We start from the raw sequence: 21,109 nt of genomic DNA on the forward strand, positions 1-21,109 counted from the left end.
AGAATTGCAAACTTGTTGAGTCTTGGGGAAACCAAGCGTTACGTGGAGACGATGGCTGGTGATGCTCAGTATGGTATGGCAAATTGGCCAATTATCGGCTTTTAAAAACGAGATGAGCCGCTTATTATTTGAGGCAGATATTGATACGCAAGCGGATGACTTTAAAGTACTTTAAGAATCTTATTTGTAAAAGAAGGCAATCTATTTTTCGTTCTTAAAAAGGAAATGCTGAAGAAATTGTTTCCATATATCCATCAACTAACAATTATTCATTTTGACCCATGTTAATATCAATTTATTTCTATGAAATTTTCAGCGATTGAGATTGAGAAGGGAACGTTTCATTGGAACCTGGAGGACGAAGCACCGGCGTCTCTTCAAGACATCAATTTGAAAGTATTCTGCGGTTCCTTGGTGGCCGTGGTGGGTCCTGTTGGTTGTGGCAAGTCTTCCCTCTTGTCCGCTCTGGTGTCAGAAATGCAGAAGACGGAGGGAGAGGTGCGAGTGGCCGGAAGAGTGGGATACGTCACTCAGCAACCCTGGATCCAGAACGCCTCACTCAGACAGAACATACTCTTCGTCGACGACATGGACCATGAAAGATACTACAACGTCATACGCGCATGCGCCCTACAACCGGACCTCGACCAACTACCCGCTGACGACGAAACAGAGATTGGAGAGAGAGTACGTATTATCATTCATAGTTCCGCAGATGGCTGCTATCGTTATTAATGTGTTCGCTTATTACGTTTCCATGATAGGGCATCAACTTGAGTGGTGGTCAGAAGCAAAGGGTCAACGTGGCCAGAGCAATTTATCGCGATGACGATGTTTATCTCTTCGATGACCCGTTGGGGGCAGTTGACTCGCACGTGGCCAAACATCTCTTCAACGACGTCATCGGACCAAAGGGATTTCTTCGAAAGAAAGTAAATAACGCTGCTTTTGTATTTTCTGTGAAAGAGCTAAGCTATCATTAATCAAAATGTGATGTCGACGTGTCGTTTCGTTTAAATTCCGATAGTAGTTGATAAAAGTAATCGCTCGCCTTTGAAAGCTTCTGTTTTGGTGTTCCTAGCCCACTTGACAAATATAAATACAATCTCTTACAGACGAGAGTTTTGGTGACTCACAACATGAGCTTCATCCGAGAAGTGGACGAGATCTTCTTCATGAACGAGGGACGAATCATCGAGAGGGGAACCTATGACGAAATCATGAATCGCCAGGGAATGGCCAGAGATTATTTTGGGCAACACATGAGTGACATGAGCGATGAAAATAAAGAGGAACAGTCGTGAGTAGATTTGGATCTATGTCTACACTTTCTACCGCCTGTACGTAGTAGAAAAGTCATAGATGTTAACCATGTACTGTATAAAATAACCGAGCAAATTTCATTGAGGGCAACAGCCAATGGTGTGTACTCTTTGTAGAGAAAGCGTTTATCTTAAATTTCTTGAATTGATTCTTTCAAATTAAAACATGGGGGTTGTATTGTAAGAAGAGCGGAAAGTGCTACTATTGAATATGTTTCTCATCGCGTCTCTATCAGTTCGAGCTACTCACTGGGAGAAGCTCAAGGTCGGGTCCACAAAATTTCAAATTAGAGATGCTGTACGAGGTTACTGTCCCCTTTTCGGATAGTTGCTTTTTCAAGGCTACTGCACACGGCCAACGACAAGGAATGTTCGACACTATCAAAAGGCACACGTGGCTTACCGACAGGATGTGTTAGCGCCCATAGAAATCCATATTATAAATAATGTATAGGAAAGCGGACTTATCTAAATTGACCTTGAGTTAAAACTCAGATGGCGATTGGTTCGCGGGGGCTCTAAACTGGCTCTCTTAAGATACAGACTCCATGGTTGAACAAGCTTTGCTAATTTTTGAATTTTGATAATGAAATTTTTGTAGTATGTTAAGTATCAAAGCTGAGGGATTTCATCTTGCATCCCATAGTAAAGACTCGGAAGAAGATGAGGCAAAACTCATGACTAAAGAGACGCTCAAAAAAGGAAACGTATGTGATCTTTAATATACGAATAGAGCTTGAACTTTTCTTGGCTTCTTGAGAACTAAAACACACATTTTTCCTCCTGGCAATGTTATTGGATATTTGCAGATATCCGTATCACAATACCAAGAATTTTTTAAAGCCTTTGGTTTAACACGATGTGTAATTCTACAAGCAATAATCACCGGTGCTATAGTCATTAATTTCGCGTCACTGTATTGGCTGTCTCTGTGGTGCGCGGATTCCAAGGAAGATTTTATAGCGAACCCAACAATAAAGGCCACCCGTATAGCGGTCTTGATCGCTCTTGGTCTAAGCCAAGCCATTGTGGGATTTCTGAACACAATCATCTTTGCCTTTCGCTCTCTACGAGCTGTAAACTGTCTACATGTAAAAATGCTCGAGAGCGTATCTCGTTCTCCCATGTCCTTCTTCGACACGACCCCCATTGGAAGGATACTCAATCGTTTCTCCCAAGATATCGATGCCCTCGACCAGCAATTACCTTCAATGTTATTGCTCACCTGTTGGGGATTGACATATTTAGTTGTTTTTCCGTTAGGAATTGCAATATTTTTACCATTATTCATAGTTCCCTGTATTGTCATGTTCGTTGGATACCTTTTACTTCAGGTAGGAACTCGATTTTAGTCTCCTGTCATAAGTAATTCGCATTTAATCTGAAGATTTTACCAATACATTTCTCAGCGTTTCTTGATGTCGAGCAATCGTCAATTCAAGCGGATAACAAACTTGAGAAATTCCTTCTTGTTTTCGCACGTGGGAGGATCAGTGGCTGGCAGCACTGTCATCAGGGCGTGTGACGCCAGACAGAACTTCGAAGGACACTTCCTGAAACTGATCGACGAATGCACTGCCGCTAACTACATGATGAACATGGCGCAAAGGTGATTTTGCAATTGCGTCAATAAAGCAATCGCGTCTTTTTCATTTTGGAGCGACAGCCTTTATCAGCATCTACACTTCATTTTTACCTTTGGGTTGAAACAGGGCAGTGGATGCGAAGCAAAGCGAGAATTCCCAGTGGCTACTCATTTCTCCATGTCAATAAAATCTAATTTCCTTCTAGATGGCTAACAGTACGCTACAATATCTTGGGCAATTGCATGATGTTTTGCACCGCAATATTCATCATTTTGAGTAAAGGGACTCTGTCAACTGATTTTGTGGGATTGATCTTGGCTAATGCCGATAAGGTAAGCGCTTCCAACGAAGACCAAGCCAGTAAATGAAAATGTTTTCCACAATCTAAAATCTCTCCTGGTTATTCGTTTAACTATTGATACTAGTGGGACAGTGAAATGTCGCTAAAGTGGCACTATTTAAAAAGGACCGTATTTGAGATTCAATTATATGCCGGGGTTTGAATGGGAGATGGATATAGCGAAGCGAAACAATATAAGGCTTTAATCAAGTTTAGCGACGGTGTTATACTTTTATCGTCATTCTTGTACAAAGGTTCGCAACTCTACTAGGAAGGAAACGCAAAGTATAATCTTTATTAAGCGAACCAACAAACTTCAACGGAATAAAAAAACCCTTATAATTAGAATTAAAACGTCTTAATTATTAGATAATTATTAGTTTGTTCGGTCTTTCACCACAATTTCGGGAATTACGTTACCGCTCTTGTCATAAGTGACGGCTGAAAAGGGAGTAGGACATTGGGGAAACTGGTATGCCCCAACAATAGAAAATTAGAGAATATTGTGTGTAATGAAAATATTATATAATTTGAGCTTTCACCGTATCCCCTGCTCCATCGAAACTTTTTTTTAACATATATTCTTTTGGGGAAACGGGTATTAGCTCTCACCTTATCCCCTGCTTGATCGAGACTTCTTATCAGGTCTTATCTTTGAAAAATATATTCTTTAATCCAAGTGGCTAATATTATTTTCCCTGACTTGAGGAAAGAAAATAAGAACGTACGCAGGCTTTCTGTCACGTGGAACAATATTTTATTTTCTTCAACTTTAGTACTAAATTTATATTTTAAAATCGCAGCTTCTGCAATTTCTGAAACTCTTTATCTCTGGCTTTACGAATTTGGAATCAAATGTCGTCTCTATAGAAAGAGTTGACGAATACTCTCGTTTGAAGTCCGAGGCCGAGTGGGAGAAACCAGAATCTCAACCCCCAGCTGACTGGCCTCAACGTGGACAAATCACAATCCAGCAGTACAGTACCAAATACCGAGAAGGATTGGACTTGGTCTTGAAGGACATCGATGTCAGGATCGAGGCCGGAGAGAAGGTGGGCGTGGTGGGGCGGACAGGCGCTGGAAAGTCGTCGCTGACGCTGGCAATCTTTCGTCTCATCGAAGGGGTACGCGGTCAGATCGTCATAGACGGAGTGGAGGTGGAGCGATTGGGCTTGTCCGATTTGAGGTCGCGGCTGACCATCATCCCCCAAGAGCCCGTCCTCTTCTCGGGCACGCTCAGACTCAACCTGGATCCTTTTGAACAAAAAGACGACCAGCAACTGTGGGCCGCCCTGGAACACTCGCACCTGAAGTCCTTCGTGGCGTCACTCGAGCAGGGATTGGATCACCCCGTGGCTGAAGGAGGTAACAACTTGAGCGTCGGTCAACGTCAGTTGGTTTGCTTGGCTCGTGCCTTGTTGAGGAACACCAAGATCCTGATCTTGGACGAAGCGACGGCCTCGGTCGACATGGACACCGACGACCTCATTCAAGAGACCATCAAGAAGGAATTCGCCAACTCCACCATCATCACAATCGCTCACAGAATAAACACCATCTTAGACTACGACAAGTTAGTAGGCCTACCTATTAAACCGGCTTAAAATGATCGAGTAATTTGAAATCTCTTAACTCTTCATAGGGTGATGGTTCTCGATCAAGGCCGAATTGTGGAATTCGACTCTCCAGATGCCCTCTTGAAGAATGAGCAATCAATGTTCTATGATTTAGCCAAAGATGCCAACCTAATCTAGATCACCTTTAAATTAAGCACCAATTGTTACGCGTTGTTCGTTAAGAGTAATAAGCTTTATCATTTTATTTCTAATAGAGCGGGTTAAGTTATCTTTACCCCTCGATCAGTAATTTCTCAAAGGTCATTAAATGATACAGTAAATAATCAATGATCAGCACTAAATCGTAAAAGACCCCCCCCCATTCTTCCTCGTTATCTCTAGCAAATAATTCCCATCTCATAGCGAGCCACCTGATGTGCCCGAGATTGTCTCAACGTGACGTTTTTTAATCGTGAGAAGCCCTGGCCGTATTAAATAATTTTTGTTTGCTTAATGTATTAATCATCCCCATATATTTGAATTATTGTAATAAATTTCCTGAAGTCCCTACTAATGTTTTGGTATTTATATTGCCTAACCATTTCTTCAACTAACCTTAGCACAGCAGAACGAAAATTTGAAGGAAAAGTCTCAAAAAGCGACCTGCGAAAATCGGGACACGACTGGGGATAATAGTTATACACGTTTTGAACTGTCACGATCAATAGGTGAAGTTGTAAGTCCTTCGGAGTTGAAGGGTATTTAATAATATCGCCTATTATTATATTAACTTTTCTGTTATCCCTTAAATTTATCTTTCATCTTCCACATTTTATTTCAAATATCCTAGCGATTGTGTATTATCCAAGGCATAATTTATTTTATTAATATAACATCAACGAATGGTTATTTTAATCCCTTATATTTCATCGCAAAAATTAACGCTTGGCAAAAGGAGGGATAAAAGCGTTGAAAGCGAAAAGCCTGGAATTTTATTTTCGATGCTGAACACTCGCGTTTACCAAGGTCTGCGGTACAGAGGATTGTACTTCCTACCGCTACGCACATTGACTGTTTATTCCAAAAAGTTGAAAACACCATCAACTGCTTCGAAAACGGAGAATTATAGAATCTTTCTACTGAAATGAAATAATCTTGTTGGAATTAATTTTAAAAGTGAACCATTAACTTATCATTATCTACCATTGAGAAGAGCTATATTTTTTTAGAGCCTTGACATGGTTATCTTCTTCGTAATTTGAGATTGAGACTTATCGTATCTTTCATAAAATTGAAAGGAATTCTTCTTTAATTCATGGATTAGATTATCTTCACAAGGATAAATTGTAAAAATAAATTTAACTCTTTATGTTCAACAAATATAGTTTGTAATCAGCGATTTAAAGATTATCATATAATTTCCCTAGGAATAAGGACAAAATGTACGGTTCATAAAAGGATTTTATCTCCTCAAGTCTGGCATTTTGTTATTCAACTCTAAATGTAGACGATTCGTTCTGAAATCCACTTGTGTTTAACGATCAAGGTCGGAATGCACAGTTTTATGCCATCAACGTTACCGTTTATTGGAAAACGTTGAAAAGTTTAGTTAGTCGCTCGATAACGTACCAGCGACTGGCCTGTTAAAAAAATTGCTTATCTTTTAGCAAAGATTTTAGTGTTAATCATCTTAAAATGGGTTCCTTAGTTTTAGATGACTTTTGTGAATCTGCATTTTGGGTATGTTTTTCGTTCAATTTTTTTTTTTGGAATTTAATTTCCACCAAACTAAGCGCAGCTTATCTTAGGTAATACAGTGGTAGTATTCGCTAGTATATCAATGATGTTCAGCCGAGAGCAATAAATTTATGAAAAATATATCAAATTAGTATCGAAAGTCAATTAAATATATTAAGTTCACAGTGTGATTAGCGTTACGTACAGCTACTTCATCATGACAGAAGTGACACAAAGACTACGATATAATCAGCTGCTATCTCCATAATTCATATTAGTTTATTTATCAGAGCAATAATTATATTAAGAGTAAAAATCTAAAAACCACTTTAATTACACAAAACTTTAATATAAACGTAATAAAACGCTTGACGACGACTAGTTTCACCTCACTTCGAAGGCGTTTACTTTTAATTATGAAGTGTTTAACTATTTTTAATAGGACACCAATTTGACATGGTACACGGATGATCCTGATTTTACTCCTTGTTTTCAAAAGACCATCCTGATCTGGGTGCCATGCGCGATACTCTGGGTCTTCCTTCCATTGGAAATCGCGCTGATCACCAAGTCGGAGCGGCGAAGCGTCCGTTATTCTCAACTTACCATTACGAAAAGTGTAAGTACTTATTGAGAGGGGATCATCGTTGTTATGGCACAAAATGCCCTGTACAGGATGACCTCCTTCTTGGCACTGATTACTTCTCTTGCGGAAATTATTTTAAAGCCGAATGTCCGAAAAGTTCCTAAAACTCCTATTTTCTTCTGCTAAAACGTAGTTACTATTTTTTCGTGCGTTTTCAGCTTCTGGTTTTGTTACTGGCCGCTATTAGCGTCTTGAAATTTGGTAAACAAATATACTTCGGAGATTTTCAAGTCGTGGACAATTTGGCAGTCGTCCTTCAATTTGGAACTTACGTAAGACAATTTAAAAAAATCCATCACGTTTTGATGAATTAAATTTGATCTTACTTGTTGCAGATATTGGCGTTATTCCTCATAATTTACGGCAGAGGGGGTGGCACGGCGTTGTCTGGAATCCTGACAATGTTTTGGTTCCTCTTAACACTAACGCACACTATCACGCTGAGATCCACCATAATCAAGTACTATTTACAAGTAAGCCAAGGTTTTATTTCCATGTTATTGCAGCAATACATAAACGTGACATGTTTCAGGACGACAGAGATGACTATTTCGGGTTGGTAATTGAGTCTGTAACTTACCCTTTGGTAGTAATTACCCTCGTATTACACACACTGAGTGACACCTCTCCGCATTACGAAAAACATGGGTACGCAATCGAAGACAAAATGGTAATACTCCATGAAGTTTTAATTATGAGGTTTTTATGTAATATAAGTTCGACACTGATCACTGGGAGCTCTAGTTGTTTTCCACTTCTCAGTTTTCGTTCTCAATTTAGTTCTCAGAATTAATGGATATGCATAAATGCTAACATATCATGGATTCCCAACTCGGCCAAAAAGCAGGCCACCAAATACGCGTTATACCCACGGATGTGAGACGTTTCTTAACAGTCGCGTAGGCAAAAATAACTATATCTCTTCGGAAATTTGGACCATCTGTAGAGAGAAAAGAAAACCAAATTCCTTCTCACTCACATGGTTGAGATTCATATTTTTTTCTTTACTGATTGGGTGCCTAAGTGAAATGCCTTGTAGGAATGCATAATAGTTAATTATTTTACATGTCTATTCTTTAGGCAAGGTTATAGTGTCATATTTATGGACAGAAATGCATACAGCTACTAGGAATCATTGTGCCCCCATATATCCCGTGTTAATTTGTACGCGGGTTTTGTGGGCAAGGCTCGAGTACTCAGTCACGTCTCATAATTCTGACGTCTTTCTAACAGTGCTACTTTTTTGGTTAGTAGCAACGCTAGGTTCAACGTGCAGATTATTCGCAATGCAAAATTCCTCAGGCATAATGATAATATAGCTCTTCCCAAAAAATCCGCCTAGATACATGAGAAAAAATTCAACATTTGACTCCTAAAAGCTTTGTGTATGCCTGTTATTGAACATATGCACTTAAATTTGCTATTAAAATTCCTTAACAAAGAGATAATTATTTTCTGATTATTTGATTAAGAAATCAATGGAAGATGGCGCATCGTTTTGTTCACGCCTGGTTCATTCATGGCTTACCAGGTAAATCTCGTCCCGATCTAATGTATTGTCCTTACTTGAAGAAGTCGTTACAGCACAGCTAAATGCATTTTAATTCTGACTTTCAAGTTTTTCTTTTAAATTTTAATCAAATTGTAGCGCCCTTTGGAAAGGTTGGAAGAAAAGCCTGGAGCCACAGGATGTGTACGACTTGAATGACTCGGAGCGAGCCCTGACTGTCTCGCGCATTTTCGAAAAACACTGGAAGACCCAAGATGAGACCAAAAATGACGGCAATGAAATGGAAATGAAAGGATTTTCAGAAGAACGAAACAGAATCAAAAATCAAAGCAAACCCATCGCTTGGCCCTTGTTGAAGACAATCGGGCCTTGCCTAATTGCTGGATTGGTCTTTCAAGTTCTGTCCGACGTAATATCATTCGGCCCTGCCATCTTGACAGGGTAAATACTTTCATTTTTTCATCTATACAAGAAATTACAATACATTCTAAGTGATTATTTTTGGGAAATCAATAACATGAGATTAATTACAAATAAATGAACGAGATTGTACATGGGTTCACATTAAGCGTGAAATTTAGTTCCTTTGTTGCTCTTAGTTGGTTCTTAGCTTGTTCAATCACACGAGCAATGTCATTTTCTGTTTCTGTGGGTCAGTTATGTTAAAATGAATGTTTTCATTCTTCTGAATGCTCTTTAAAACTGATTCCAAGTGGTTGGCCACGCTGAAATGAATTTACTAAATTTAGGAACCAAGTTAGCCAGTTTATTCACCTATGTTTTCAGTTCCATCATTGATTACTCTTCGAGCGACGATCCTTTGTGGAAGGGGATTTTCTACGTTTGCCTTTACGGTTTGGCCAGTTTCGCCCAATCTTTGTTGCAAGAAGGCAGCGCCATTTTCCACACCAAACTGGGACTGAGACTCAAATCCGCCACCATGCACGTTCTGTACAAAAAAGTAAGTTAGGGTTATCGTGATAGTGGGACGCTAGTTTATTAATGAGATTCGTCGAAGCAGACATTTCGCTTGACGAGCAGTGATCGACGTGACTTGAACATGGGCGAAATACTGAACACGATGTACGTGGACACGAACAGATTCCAAATTCTGTCGCCCCAACTGGACCTCTTGTGGTCGGTCCCGGTACAAACAGTACTGTGTTTCGCCTTCATGTACCAAGAGCTGGGCTATTCAGCCTTTGCTGGCGTCATACTTATTGTCGTTCTTCTTCCCCTGAGCTATCTCAGCACCAAGAAGTACAAAGAATTGCAGGTAAATGTTATACAGTAGACCGTAATCGTAACCATACGCTTAAATTAATGGAAAAATCTCCACTGGAACGCATCAATGATGTATTATAGGCCTTTCAAAAAGTTCGAATTAAAAAAATGTAGCCTGGGATTATGCAAAGACCGAGACCGTTCTGCGTCCTGTAACGCTTCCCTTGTGGAAATTAACTTATAAAATAAAATCGCCTTTAACATTCCTAGACAGAAAAAACCCTTGATGCTCCAAGATATTATAAAGCTCTTTTTAGATTAATCATTCTTTATTTAGATTGAAAGGCTTTAAAAAATTCTATCTATATTTATATAAATCAAAGTCCTGACTGACTGACTATCAACGCCCAGCCCAAACCGCTTGCCCTAGAGGTCTGAATATTTGCAGGAACGTTACTCATAAGTAGTAGGCGCGTACTAAGAAAGATTTTTCCAATCCGCCGCCATCTTAAAAAACGGCGCCTAGAAATGTAACAATTCTTCTCTATGCAACAAAGTCCGCGCGTTTCAACCGATTTCACAAATATTTAGTACACTGGCAACCTATAGACGGGCTGAATGGTCTTTTGGGTTCGATTTGTTGCCATCTTTTTAAAGAACCTTCTTTCTGGAATAATGTCCGCATAAAAAGTTGTAAAAAATGCATCCCTAGGGGCTGACGGGCAACGCCGAGTGCCTTCGCTCCTAGGGTGCTACAAAAATATTAGTCATCAGTAAAATCTACCCATTCTTTATATCATTCTGTTGGAAGTTCTTATTACACGCGAGCGACGCCGCGGGTACAGCTAGTTTTATTCATTTTATAAATAAATTCTTGCTAGTAGGTAATATACGAGCCCGCGTTTGTTACTTTGTAGATCGGTCTCACATTGCCAACACTAGAGAAAGGAAACTCGGTTAGTACAGCCAGCGAGGAGTAAAAATGGAGACGGTTTGTGGGGTGAACTTTTATTCTACACCGCGAATGTAAACTGGGAGAAAGGGGGTTGAAGGGGGCTAGTTTGGTTTTTTCACGCCATGTGAGTTACTGTTTTAATACTGATTCCTTTTTTCCATCTCTCCAACGGTTCACGGTTTTCAGTCTAAAAAGCTCGAACAACTTTTTTCTACTCCTCCCTGGTACAGCAAGCGCGGATGGTATTGCGGTAGCGAAATTTGGTTCTAGAACCTATAATCACGAAGACAGAACGTACGCCGCAAGGTTTCTTGTAAATACCTAGGTTCTTTGAACACGCGAGTTAAGCTATACGACAGTTCGCCTGATGAGCTTTATTGCGGCGAATGTTAACCTTTACTACACTATCACCACCGAATGGTTTCTTTAATCATCCCCTTTTATTAGATTGAGGTGATGAAACAAAAGGACAAGAGGATGAAAATGATGAGTGAAATCTTGAACGGAATCCGCGTCTTGAAGTTGTACGCCTGGGAGAGATCGTTCCACAGAATTGTTCTGGAAATCAGGAAGAAAGAAATTGCACTCATGAAGAGACAAGCCTTCTTCCAAGGAACAAACCTCTTTATAGCTACTCTCATACCGTTTTTGGTACGAACGTAAACAATTTACATGAAGTGGAATATTATTATCGATGATTTGGGCTCGTATAGCTGTAGAGATTTCAGCTCCCTAATAGCGAATTCCATTCGTCTGCCCTGAAACATTTTTTGTGTTTCATTTTAAATCGAGAATTCGAGATCACCTCTCCCTCGAATGCATAGAACGAACCTCGGAACGAGCTCTTGGTTCGCGTACCGCTCGGAGTAGATCTGTATTAAAATACAGATCAGTGAATCAGCATAGACATAGCCGAAAAAATTAATGTTAAAACCGATCCCAAAATGACGCGTATTTTTCTTAAAGATCAATCTTTGTCAGATTTGTTGACGAAATAGAGCAAATCACGAGCGATGTCGGAGCAATGCAATGGAATTCGCCATATCAGTTTCTTCTCCAACTTTCTCACTCGACTCAAAGTGGCAGATGTCCCTGAAATCTCTACGATTTCGCCAGGCTCAAGAAAGAGAATAACGCCACATTTTCAGCGGTGTTGGCGGGCCTCGTCTCTTTTTGTTAAACTTAGGGATGAACCGGTACCGATACCATATCGGTATCAACACCATATCGGTATCAACACCGATACTCGGGATTTCCCGATAGTATCGGATCGGTTGGTTTAATGTGATACTAAACCGATACGTGTTTAGAATGCGCTCAATGGCGCTACATGACATTTTTAGGTCTTTCAGTAATGTATTGATGGAGAAAATATCTTATTTCTATGAATGTCAATAAGCCGTGATATTATTTTGGTATTACCTCTAAACATTGTACTGTAACTTGGTAGTATAATTCATGAAATTACTCTATAATTATTTCCTACAATTTTTAATAAGTATGTAAATGGCTCTGTACTACTAAAAATATCGGTATCGGTTGAAGTATCGGGTTTTGGATCATAGTGAGTAAACATCGGTATCGGTTCATGCTTGCACTGGCATCGATCGGTATCGGGTTAAGTCTGGTATCGGCCATCTCTAGATAAACTATTCATCTTCAGGACTTACAAACACTTCTTACCTCCATATTGATTTTAAGATCCTACAGATATTTTTTCTTATTATTCAGATTACTTCACCGTGCTTAGCCATGTACGTATTAATCGACGAAGACAACGTTCTGACCGCAAGGAAAGGTTTCGTCGCCTTTCAGTTGTCACGATTATTATCGTTGTCAATCTTTGTGTTTCCGGATTTAGTAAATACCCTAGTTTTGGTAAGAACGATGTCAGGGAGGGTCAAAAGATAAATCTACTACTTGCTTCTTCTACTAAATATATTAAATGTTTTCCGATAATCAAAAATTTGAAAATTTGTGAATTTTTGAAAACTCAAATCTATTTGGCGTGTTTTGGTACATAAATTTGATAACTATCAAAAGTATATGCAATATAGACAAAATACGGTTTGTCACCTTAAAACGTATCAGACGATTCAAGTCTAGCTCTAGCCCAATCACAGGCAGCTTTAGCTAGGCCATTTGAATTTTTTTTTTTCATTGTTAAATACTGGCCGTGCTGTTCATTTCATTGTGAGTGACGGCGTATTCCACGAAAATTAATTCCGCCGCCTCCAGGACGGACAACAACAACAGAGCAGGGTCAAATTAACAACCACATCGTAGATTTTCATCATATAATGTGGCTAAAAACCAATAAACTCTAAGAACTTAAAGCCGTGAAAAAATCTTCATTATTAGGCGGTTATTTTTTCTCTCGCTTATTTGCACCGGAATTGAGGGAATTACGTACAGTAAATGGACGTAGATCTCGTGATTGTTTCCAATTCCCGCAACTGTGTAGAACGGGAGTAGGAAATAGGGGACATGGGTATGACCTGCCACACTTTCAACTGCTTGATCGAAACTTTTGGTTTTAATAAATATACTTTTGATATTATGTATCATTCGATTATCATAGTCCTACAGTAAATAAAAGTTTTTAAATTATACTTGGCATAATTAAGGAACGGCAACTACTTTCATATTTTAGTACAAAACATTTTCCCAACAGGAAGGTATTATTTTCAGAAAAAAGAATCGTACAGAATTGTCACTTTGACCTTCCCTTTAGTTAAAACGTTCCAAAAAGAAGCCAGATACACTAAGTATTCTTTACAGACACACGTTTCGATAAGAAGAATTGCAAACTTGTTGAGTCGAAGGGAAACGAAGCGTTACGCGGAGCAGATACCTAGCGACGCCCAATTTGGTATGTCAATTAAGTAGAGGCTTGCAAACGAGATGGGTCGCTTACAAATTCCGTAAGCTATTTCCACACAATTAGATAAATTTAAGCTCAAATTTAATTGTGGGTCAAAGGTAGAGACAATTGAAGGAAGTTCTTCAGAAGTTATTTATAAATCAGGTTTATTCCCATGGTAGCTTTATCCCGCGGGTCAAAAGGAATTCTGTCTTAGAATTTTTCTTTGTAAAATAAGCTAATCAACTTGTCGGTGTAAAAGCAGAAATTCTGAAGTCGCTTTTAGATTGTTTCCAGATATTTTTGTTAACATCAATTTATTTCTATGAAAATTTCAGCGATTGAGATTGAGAAGGGATCATTTCATTGGAACTTGGAAGACGAAGCAGCGGCGTCTCTTCAAGGCATAAATTTAAAAGTGTCCCGCGGCTCGTTGGTGGCCGTGGTAGGTCCTGTTGGTTGTGGCAAGTCTTCCCTCTTGTCCGCTTTGGTTTCCGAGATGCAGAAGGTGGAGGGGGAGGTGCGAGTGGCCGGGAGAGTGGGATACGTCACTCAACAACCCTGGATCCAGAACGCCTCACTCAGAGAGAACATACTCTTCGTCGACGACATGGACCAGGAAAGATACGACAATGTCATACGAGCATGCGCCCTGCAACCGGACCTAGACCAACTCCCCGCTGACGACGAAACGGAAATCGGAGAAAGAGTATGTAATATTGAAACCAGGAATACATAGTTTTACTTGGAATCCTTAAAACACCATTTAACACGTCACCTTTTCTACTGCTCCCTGATTAACTTCACAGCCATTTTATGACGGTTGGGTTTTAAGAAACAGGCTGGCTCCTTAAATACGTTTAGAAATAAAAATAAAGCGCGCGCTTAATAAAATGGAGAAATCCGCGGGGGATTCATTGTGCAATATTAAATTTCATATGAAGTAACACTTTAGCAGTGTTTCCACCCAGTGCGGCTTAACATGTTTACACTTTCCAGTCCTTCGATTCGCTAACACATAAGGTCTTTTATAGAAATAGACTGAAAAACCAAATAGCCTCCATGCGTAGCTGTTTTCGTGAGTAATGTGTTCCTTAAACTTGATAGGGAATCAACTTGAGTGGTGGTCAGAAGCAAAGGGTCAACGTGGCCAGAGCAATTTATCGCGATGACGATGTTTACCTCTTCGATGACCCTTTGGGGGCGGTTGATTCGCACGTGGCCAAACATCTCTTCAACGAAGTCATCGGACCAAAGGGATTGCTTCGAAAGAAAGTAAATAACGCTGCTCTTGTATTTTCTGTGAAAGCGCTAAGCGATCATTAATAAAAATGTGATGTCGACGTGTCGTTTCGTTTAAATTCCGATAGTAACTACTATTCAACTGAATATGGCGACTAGAAAAGTAATCGCTCGCCTTTGAAAGCTTCTGTTTGGCTGTTCCTTGCACACTTGACAAATAGCAATTCAATTTGTTACAGACGAGAGTTTTGGTGACGCACAATTTGAGCTTCATCCGAGACGTGGACGAGATCTTCTTCATGAACAACGGACGAATCATCGAGAGGGGAACCTATGACGAAATCATGAGTCGACAGGGAATGGCCAGAGATTATTTCGCGCAACACATGAACGACGAGGATAAAGAAGAACAATCGTGAGTAGATTTGAAGCTATATCTTCAAACCTAGAAATTAATCATGTACTGTACAAAGTAACTGGGCGATTTTTTGTGCGTAATCGCCGTTTGGCTTGTAGTCTTTGTAGTGAAAGCCTTTGCTAATCCATGAAATTTGGTAACCCAATGCTTTTAGTACTTTTGATATCAAAGTTGAAAGATCTCATCTTGCATCCCAAGGAAAAGTCTCGGATGAAGATGAAGCAAAACTCGTGACTAAAGAGATGCTCAAAATAGGAAATGTATGTGCTCTTTCATATACGAGTGGAGTTTGAACTTTCTTCTTGAGATCTAAAAATCTCTACACACATTTTTCCTCCTGACAATGTTTTCGCACATTTTCAGGTATCCGTGTCACACTACAAACAATATTTTAAAGCCTATGGTATAATATGGTGTGCGGTCTACCAAGTTCCAATCGTCAGCTGTATAGTCCTAACTTTCGCGTCAATGTATTGGCTATCTCTGTGGTGCGCGGACTCCAAGGAAGATTTTAAAGCGAACCCAGACTTGAAAGCAATCCGCATAGCGGTCTTAGCCGTTCTTGGTCTAAGTCAATCCTTTTTCGGATATCCGAACGCAATCATAAGCGCCTATCGCTGTCTACGAGCGGCAAACTGTCTACATGGGAAAATGCTCGAGAGCGTATCTCGTTCTCCCATGTCCTTCTTCGACACGACCCCCGTAGGAAGAATACTCAATCGTTTCTCCCAAGATATCGACGCCCTCGACCAGCAATTACATTCAATGTTAAGGCAAACCAATTTGGGGTTTATAACTTTAGTTGTTTTCCCGATAGGAACTGCAATATATTTACCATTATTCATAATTCCCTTAATTGTGGTTATCGTTGGATACCTTATACTTCAGGTAGGAACTAGATTTCAGTCTCTTCAAATAAGTAATTGTTCAGTATCACTCTCAATTGTGGTGAAACACGGAATTCGTATCGAGTGAGGGATAGTCTTTTTGATCCTTAATAATTCAAATATTAAAGAGACAGACAAGTTTAACATCGATATTTTCTGAAGTTAAAAGATATTTTAAATAGTATTACTAAAGAGTCTGTAAAGTTGTCGGCGGACCGTTGATTTTTTCTTTAAAGAGTCGTTTTTGACGTCACAACCCCCGGGGGTAAGGAAAACGAAATTTTTTCCTTCTTGCCGAGAAATTAGTGTTAAGGCATTTTCCTATTTTTGTGTCATTCAGTTTTATCCGGCAGGTGATGTAATTGTGCCAATCACAACGTCTTTGCTATTGCTACTGTCTACGTTTCTACCAAACGCAGTGGGGGTCTCGGACTCTCGTGAGTGTGGCATTGGGGAAACGCCGGAGAGAGGCGGCTCAAAACCAATCACAAGAGATTAACTGGATGTGAGGAACAGCTTTGACGCGCTTTACATCAGATGCTGACGTCAATGATTGGGGGTGGGGGTGGGGTAGTGTTTTGTTTTAATCAATGGTCCTCAGACAGTCCCTTTGAGCGACGGGAGCGAGCTTTCACCTCCACGACTGTCCTATCTGAAACTACTCCATGAAGCACTTTTCCCGCGAAACTAAAATAACCCTACAAATCTTTGAAATAATGAACCGCTTCAAGTGTTTCATCACTTGTATTTTAATACAAAATGTTGTAGAAGGCACGCACAACTCACAGGCGTGCACTCCTGGAGGGAATCAGTTTATAATATCGCATTTAAACTGAAAATGTTTGTTCATATATTTGGCAGCGTTTCTTGATGTCGAGCAGTCGTCAATTCAAGCGGATAACAAGCTTGAGAAATTCCTTCTTGTTTTCGCACGTGGGAGGATCAGTGGCTGGCAGCACTGTTATCAGGGCGTGTGACGCCGGACAGAACTTCGAAGGACAATTCCTGAAACTGATCGACGAATGCACTGCCGCTAACTACATGATGAACATGGCGCAAAGGTAATTTTGTAATTGCATCATTAAAGCCTGGTTTCAATTGCTTTTCATTTTGGAACGACAGCTTTATCAGCATATAAACTACATTTTTACTTTTTGGGGTGAAAAGTGCTGTGATGCAAAAGCTTTTCTTTTTTCCAATTCAATAAAATGCAATTTCTTTCCAGATGGTTGACAGTACGCTACAATATCTTGGGCAATTGCTTGATGTTTTGCACCGCAATTTTTATAATTTTGAGCAAAGGGACTCTGTCAGCTGATCTTGTGGGATTGATCTTGATTAATGCCGATCGGGTAAGCGCTTCCAATGAAGACCAATCGAGTAAATCAAATTCTTTTCAACAAGCTAAATCTCTGCGGGTTTTTCGTTTAACTTTAGTACTAGTGAGATAGAGAAACGTCGCTTAAAGTGTTAGTGCCACGTTTTTTGAAAAGTGGCTAATTTTCGTTTAAAAACACCAATTGGGTTATAATAACAGTAGATCCAAAGTAAAAAGTCTTATAGAAATTTATTCATTTTGTAATATGAAAAAGAAAATTGATATTTCACATACCTCATTAAGACGGAATAAATTATAAATATACCCCTGGTGACGTCATAAGAGGTTGACCAGCGCGAGACAGATTTCATTACAAGAGCTAAGCCTAATTTTTAAACATCGCGCGCGCGTCAAATTCTGGATATAACCTGGCCTCGCGGAGTCGCTGTTCAACTCCGCGGTTCACGCGCGCTCGAATCGTGACGTCACCAGGGGTATATGGAGTACCGCGAAATTTAACTGTCAAAATAGTTTGAAAAAATTCTGCGAATAGGTTCCGAAAGCCGGTGTTTTAATAATATTTGAAAAATTATAATGCATTATATAAATAGATATTCTGAATCAGAAAGATTTGATCTTTCAGATGGGAATAAAACCTTTTAGTTTTAAAAATAGCGATTTTTGGTGACTCTAACACTTTAAGGGGGATGATACAAAAAGGACCTATTGTTAATGAAATAACAAAGAGATGGGATAATATGCAGGGGCTGAATTGGGGATTTACATGGTGGAACAAAGCAAAATATCTCCGTCATTAAGTTTAGAGATGATATAATTTTAGGTTAGGTTCGTGTATGCTTTTTTTTCGTAAAGAGTAGAGTAGAAGCTAGTTCGCCTGCCATTCTGGTGCGTATTCAAGAAAATATTTTATTGTCGATTCATGACGCGTTATTGGCAAGTTTTGTTACTTCTCCGAAGACTATGACGTCATGGAGGGGTTCTAAAAATTGACGTGTAATACTTCCATGAAAGCGGTTAGGAAATTGTGGAAACTGGTCTGATCCGGCACCCTATCCTCTGCATGATCGAGGCTTTCTGTTATAATATATACACTTTAGATGATATACCACTATTCTTACATTCAAGTCGTTATCAGGTCTTATCTATGAAAGAAATTTCATTCTTTATTTCGCTAATAGCATTATGAAAAGCAAGTGCGCAGGCTTGTCTTTCACGTGGAACTAATATTTATTTTCTACAAATTTAATTTATTGATTACACAGCTTCTACAGGCGATCAAATTGTTTATCGCTTCCGCTACGGGATTGGAATCAAATGTCGTCTCCATAGAAAGAGTTGACGAATACTGCCGCTTGGAGTCCGAGGCCGAGTGGGAGAAACCAGAATCTCAACCGCCTGCCAACTGGCCTCAACGAGGACAAATCACATTCCAGGATTACAGCACCAGATACCGAGAAGGATTGGATTTGGTCTTGAAGGACATCAATGTCAAGATCGAAGCTGGAGAGAAGGTGGGCGTGGTGGGGCGGACAGGTGCCGGAAAGTCGTCGCTGACGCTGGCGCTCTTCCGTCTCATTGAGGGGGTCCACGGTCAGATTGTCATAGACGGAGTGGAGGTGGAGCGATTGGGCTTGTCCGATTTGAGATCGCGGCTGACCATCATCCCCCAAGAGCCCGTCCTCTTCTCGGGCACACTCAGACTCAACCTGGATCCTTTTGAACAAAAAGATGACCAGCAACTGTGGGCCGCCCTGGAACACTCGCACCTGAAGTCTTTCGTGGCGTCACTCGAGCAGGGACTGGATCACCCCGTGGCCGAAGGAGGTAACAACTTGAGCGTCGGTCAGCGTCAGTTGGTCTGCTTGGCTCGCGCCTTGTTGAGGAACACCAAGATCCTCATCTTGGACGAAGCGACGGCCTCTGTCGACATGAACACCGATGATCTCATTCAAGAGACCGTCAGGAAGGAATTTGCCCACTCTACCATCATCACCATTGCGCACAGGATAAACACCATTTTAGACTACGACAAGTTAGTTCACCTTAATTAAATCAGTGTAAAATTTTTGACTTTCTCTCTTAACTCTTCATAGGGTCATGGTTCTCGATCAGGGCCGAATTGTGGAATTCGACTCTCCAACTGCTCTCTTGAAGAATGAACAATCAATGTTCTACGATTTGGCCAAAGATGCCAACATAATCTAAATCACCTTTAAATTAAGCACCAAATGTTATGTATAGTTCGTTAAGAGTCTTAGGAATAACCTTTATCGCTTATTTTATTTCTAATAGAGCGGGTTAAAATATCTTTACTCCTTGGATGAGTAGTTGCACAAGCGTCATTAAATGAAACGTTTATTTAAAGTCATTGAGAGACTAAACCACTTCTTTTAAAATTTTACATTCCATTAAACTTTAAATTATGGTAGCTTCGAGTGACGGTGATAGTACAAGCCTTAGAAAGACGTTCTTCAAAAGAGAGTTGATGGAGTTAAACATCCTCTTTCAAAGTGTATTGAAATTTAATACCAAGAACGTTTTTGCTGATCGTTCATGAATTGTAAAGGCGTTATTATTTGGTCATTTTCGGTTTTGCAAGGAAGTCCGGGATACCAAACGCTTGGTTGCTCCACCATTGCCGTCACAGGGGCTTTTACCATGCGAAGTAGCAAAGAAGTTCCATTTTGTTCTAATACAAAATTCAAATGGTGGAAACGAATTTTGACGAATTTTTAAATTTTTTACTCCGAAGCAGCTCCATCTCTAAAGTAGGGCAGATGTGTGCCGTGTCATAAAATGAACTTTATGTAAGATATAAAGGACTTAAAGGGGCTTGCCAACCCCTTCCCTTTCTTAACCACCCGCTATGAGGAAGATTGTCGCATTTAATAATATCACCTCTGATATCCCTTAAATTTTTCATTCATCTTCCATATTTTATTTTCAAATATCCTAGCGATTGTGTATTATCAAAGGACTGATTTATTATATTAATTTAGCATCAACGAATAATTATTTTAGTCCCATATATTTCATCGCAAAAATTAACGCTTGGCAAAATGAGGGATAAAAGCGTTGAAAGCGAGAAGCCTGGAATTTTATTTTGGATGCTGAACACTCGTGTTTCCCAAGACCTTTGACGAAAGAACATTAGTTTGACTTGATTTGAATTGAATATAAGAATTATTATATATTTCTCCAGAAGAAAAATTGAGAGAATGTGACGGAAAGTTGTTAAATTTGGGTATATAGATTTGATTGTTGTTGTGATGGTGGATTAAAAGTAAATAAACTTTAAATCTTCACTTTAGTGTCGACTGAATAGAAAAAAAATTGGGGAAAGAAATATATTGGAATGGAGAGGTTTATTTCAATGTTTATCGGTAGTGTGTGTATTATTATTATTATTATTGAGCGAGCATCAACGTTGTATGTATTGTGGGGTCTTGGATCGCTCTCATTATTGATATAATAATGAAATAAG

General features: G+C 39.7%; 2 protein-coding genes and 1 long non-coding RNA gene across 3 annotated transcripts; 2 read left to right on the plus strand and 1 right to left on the minus strand.

Annotated features, from left to right (window-relative positions):
- Nucleotides 1-51: 51 nt before the first annotated feature.
- LOC149678112 (ATP-binding cassette sub-family C member 1-like) lies at nucleotides 52-5,214 on the plus strand. The gene is made up of 10 exons (XM_089836989.1): nucleotides 52-73; nucleotides 317-687; nucleotides 765-932; nucleotides 1,116-1,300; nucleotides 1,924-2,029; nucleotides 2,132-2,656; nucleotides 2,732-2,931; nucleotides 3,114-3,240; nucleotides 4,052-4,821; nucleotides 4,891-5,214. The coding sequence occupies exons 1-10, from the start codon at nucleotides 52-54 to the stop codon at nucleotides 5,000-5,002; spliced, it is 2,586 nt and encodes an 861-aa protein (XP_089693115.1). The 3' UTR covers nucleotides 5,003-5,214.
- Nucleotides 5,215-5,706: 492 nt separating this feature from the next.
- LOC149678113 (ATP-binding cassette sub-family C member 1-like) lies at nucleotides 5,707-19,993 on the plus strand. The gene is made up of 24 exons (XM_089836990.1): nucleotides 5,707-5,837; nucleotides 6,472-6,544; nucleotides 6,984-7,160; nucleotides 7,346-7,459; nucleotides 7,523-7,660; nucleotides 7,720-7,857; nucleotides 8,660-8,718; nucleotides 8,836-9,138; nucleotides 9,484-9,658; nucleotides 9,719-9,973; nucleotides 11,324-11,527; nucleotides 12,608-12,754; nucleotides 13,115-13,158; nucleotides 13,238-13,290; nucleotides 13,551-13,748; nucleotides 14,078-14,448; nucleotides 14,847-15,014; nucleotides 15,221-15,396; nucleotides 15,554-15,659; nucleotides 15,763-16,287; nucleotides 17,148-17,347; nucleotides 17,512-17,638; nucleotides 18,888-19,657; nucleotides 19,719-19,993. The coding sequence occupies exons 1-24, from the start codon at nucleotides 5,707-5,709 to the stop codon at nucleotides 19,828-19,830; spliced, it is 4,764 nt and encodes a 1,587-aa protein (XP_089693116.1). The 3' UTR covers nucleotides 19,831-19,993.
- On the minus strand, nucleotides 8,829-9,797 carry LOC149678114 (uncharacterized). The gene is made up of 3 exons (XR_016366034.1): nucleotides 9,229-9,797; nucleotides 9,033-9,160; nucleotides 8,829-8,937 (listed from the first exon to the last, which is right to left on the minus strand). It is a non-coding gene; the product is annotated as an uncharacterized LOC149678114 (long non-coding RNA).
- Nucleotides 19,994-21,109: the final 1,116 nt, after the last annotated feature.

This window comes from Phalangium opilio, unplaced genomic scaffold, assembly GCF_054372755.1.
Source record: "Phalangium opilio isolate 3A_F unplaced genomic scaffold, DU_Popi_V2 ptg000042l_1, whole genome shotgun sequence".
Classification (NCBI taxonomy): domain Eukaryota; kingdom Metazoa; phylum Arthropoda; class Arachnida; order Opiliones; family Phalangiidae; genus Phalangium; species Phalangium opilio.

What these genes read in the sequence shown, in the direction of transcription:
- LOC149678112 (XM_089836989.1), top strand. Translation starts at nt 52, where the DNA reads ATGGCTGGTGATGCTCAGTATG. An exon ending in ATGATGAACATGGCGCAAAG is followed by an intron (nt 2,932 to 3,113) that starts GTGATTTTGCAA and finishes ATTTCCTTCTAG; the next exon opens with ATGGCTAACAGTACGCTACA. An exon ending in ACCATCTTAGACTACGACAA is followed by an intron (nt 4,822 to 4,890) that starts GTTAGTAGGCCT and finishes AACTCTTCATAG; the next exon opens with GGTGATGGTTCTCGATCAAG.
- LOC149678113 (XM_089836990.1), top strand. Translation starts at nt 5,707, where the DNA reads ATGGTTATTTTAATCCCTTATATTTCATCGCAAAAATTAACGCTTGGC. An exon ending in AGGGATTGCTTCGAAAGAAA is followed by an intron (nt 15,015 to 15,220) that starts GTAAATAACGCT and finishes AATTTGTTACAG; the next exon opens with ACGAGAGTTTTGGTGACGCA. An exon ending in ATGATGAACATGGCGCAAAG is followed by an intron (nt 17,348 to 17,511) that starts GTAATTTTGTAA and finishes ATTTCTTTCCAG; the next exon opens with ATGGTTGACAGTACGCTACA.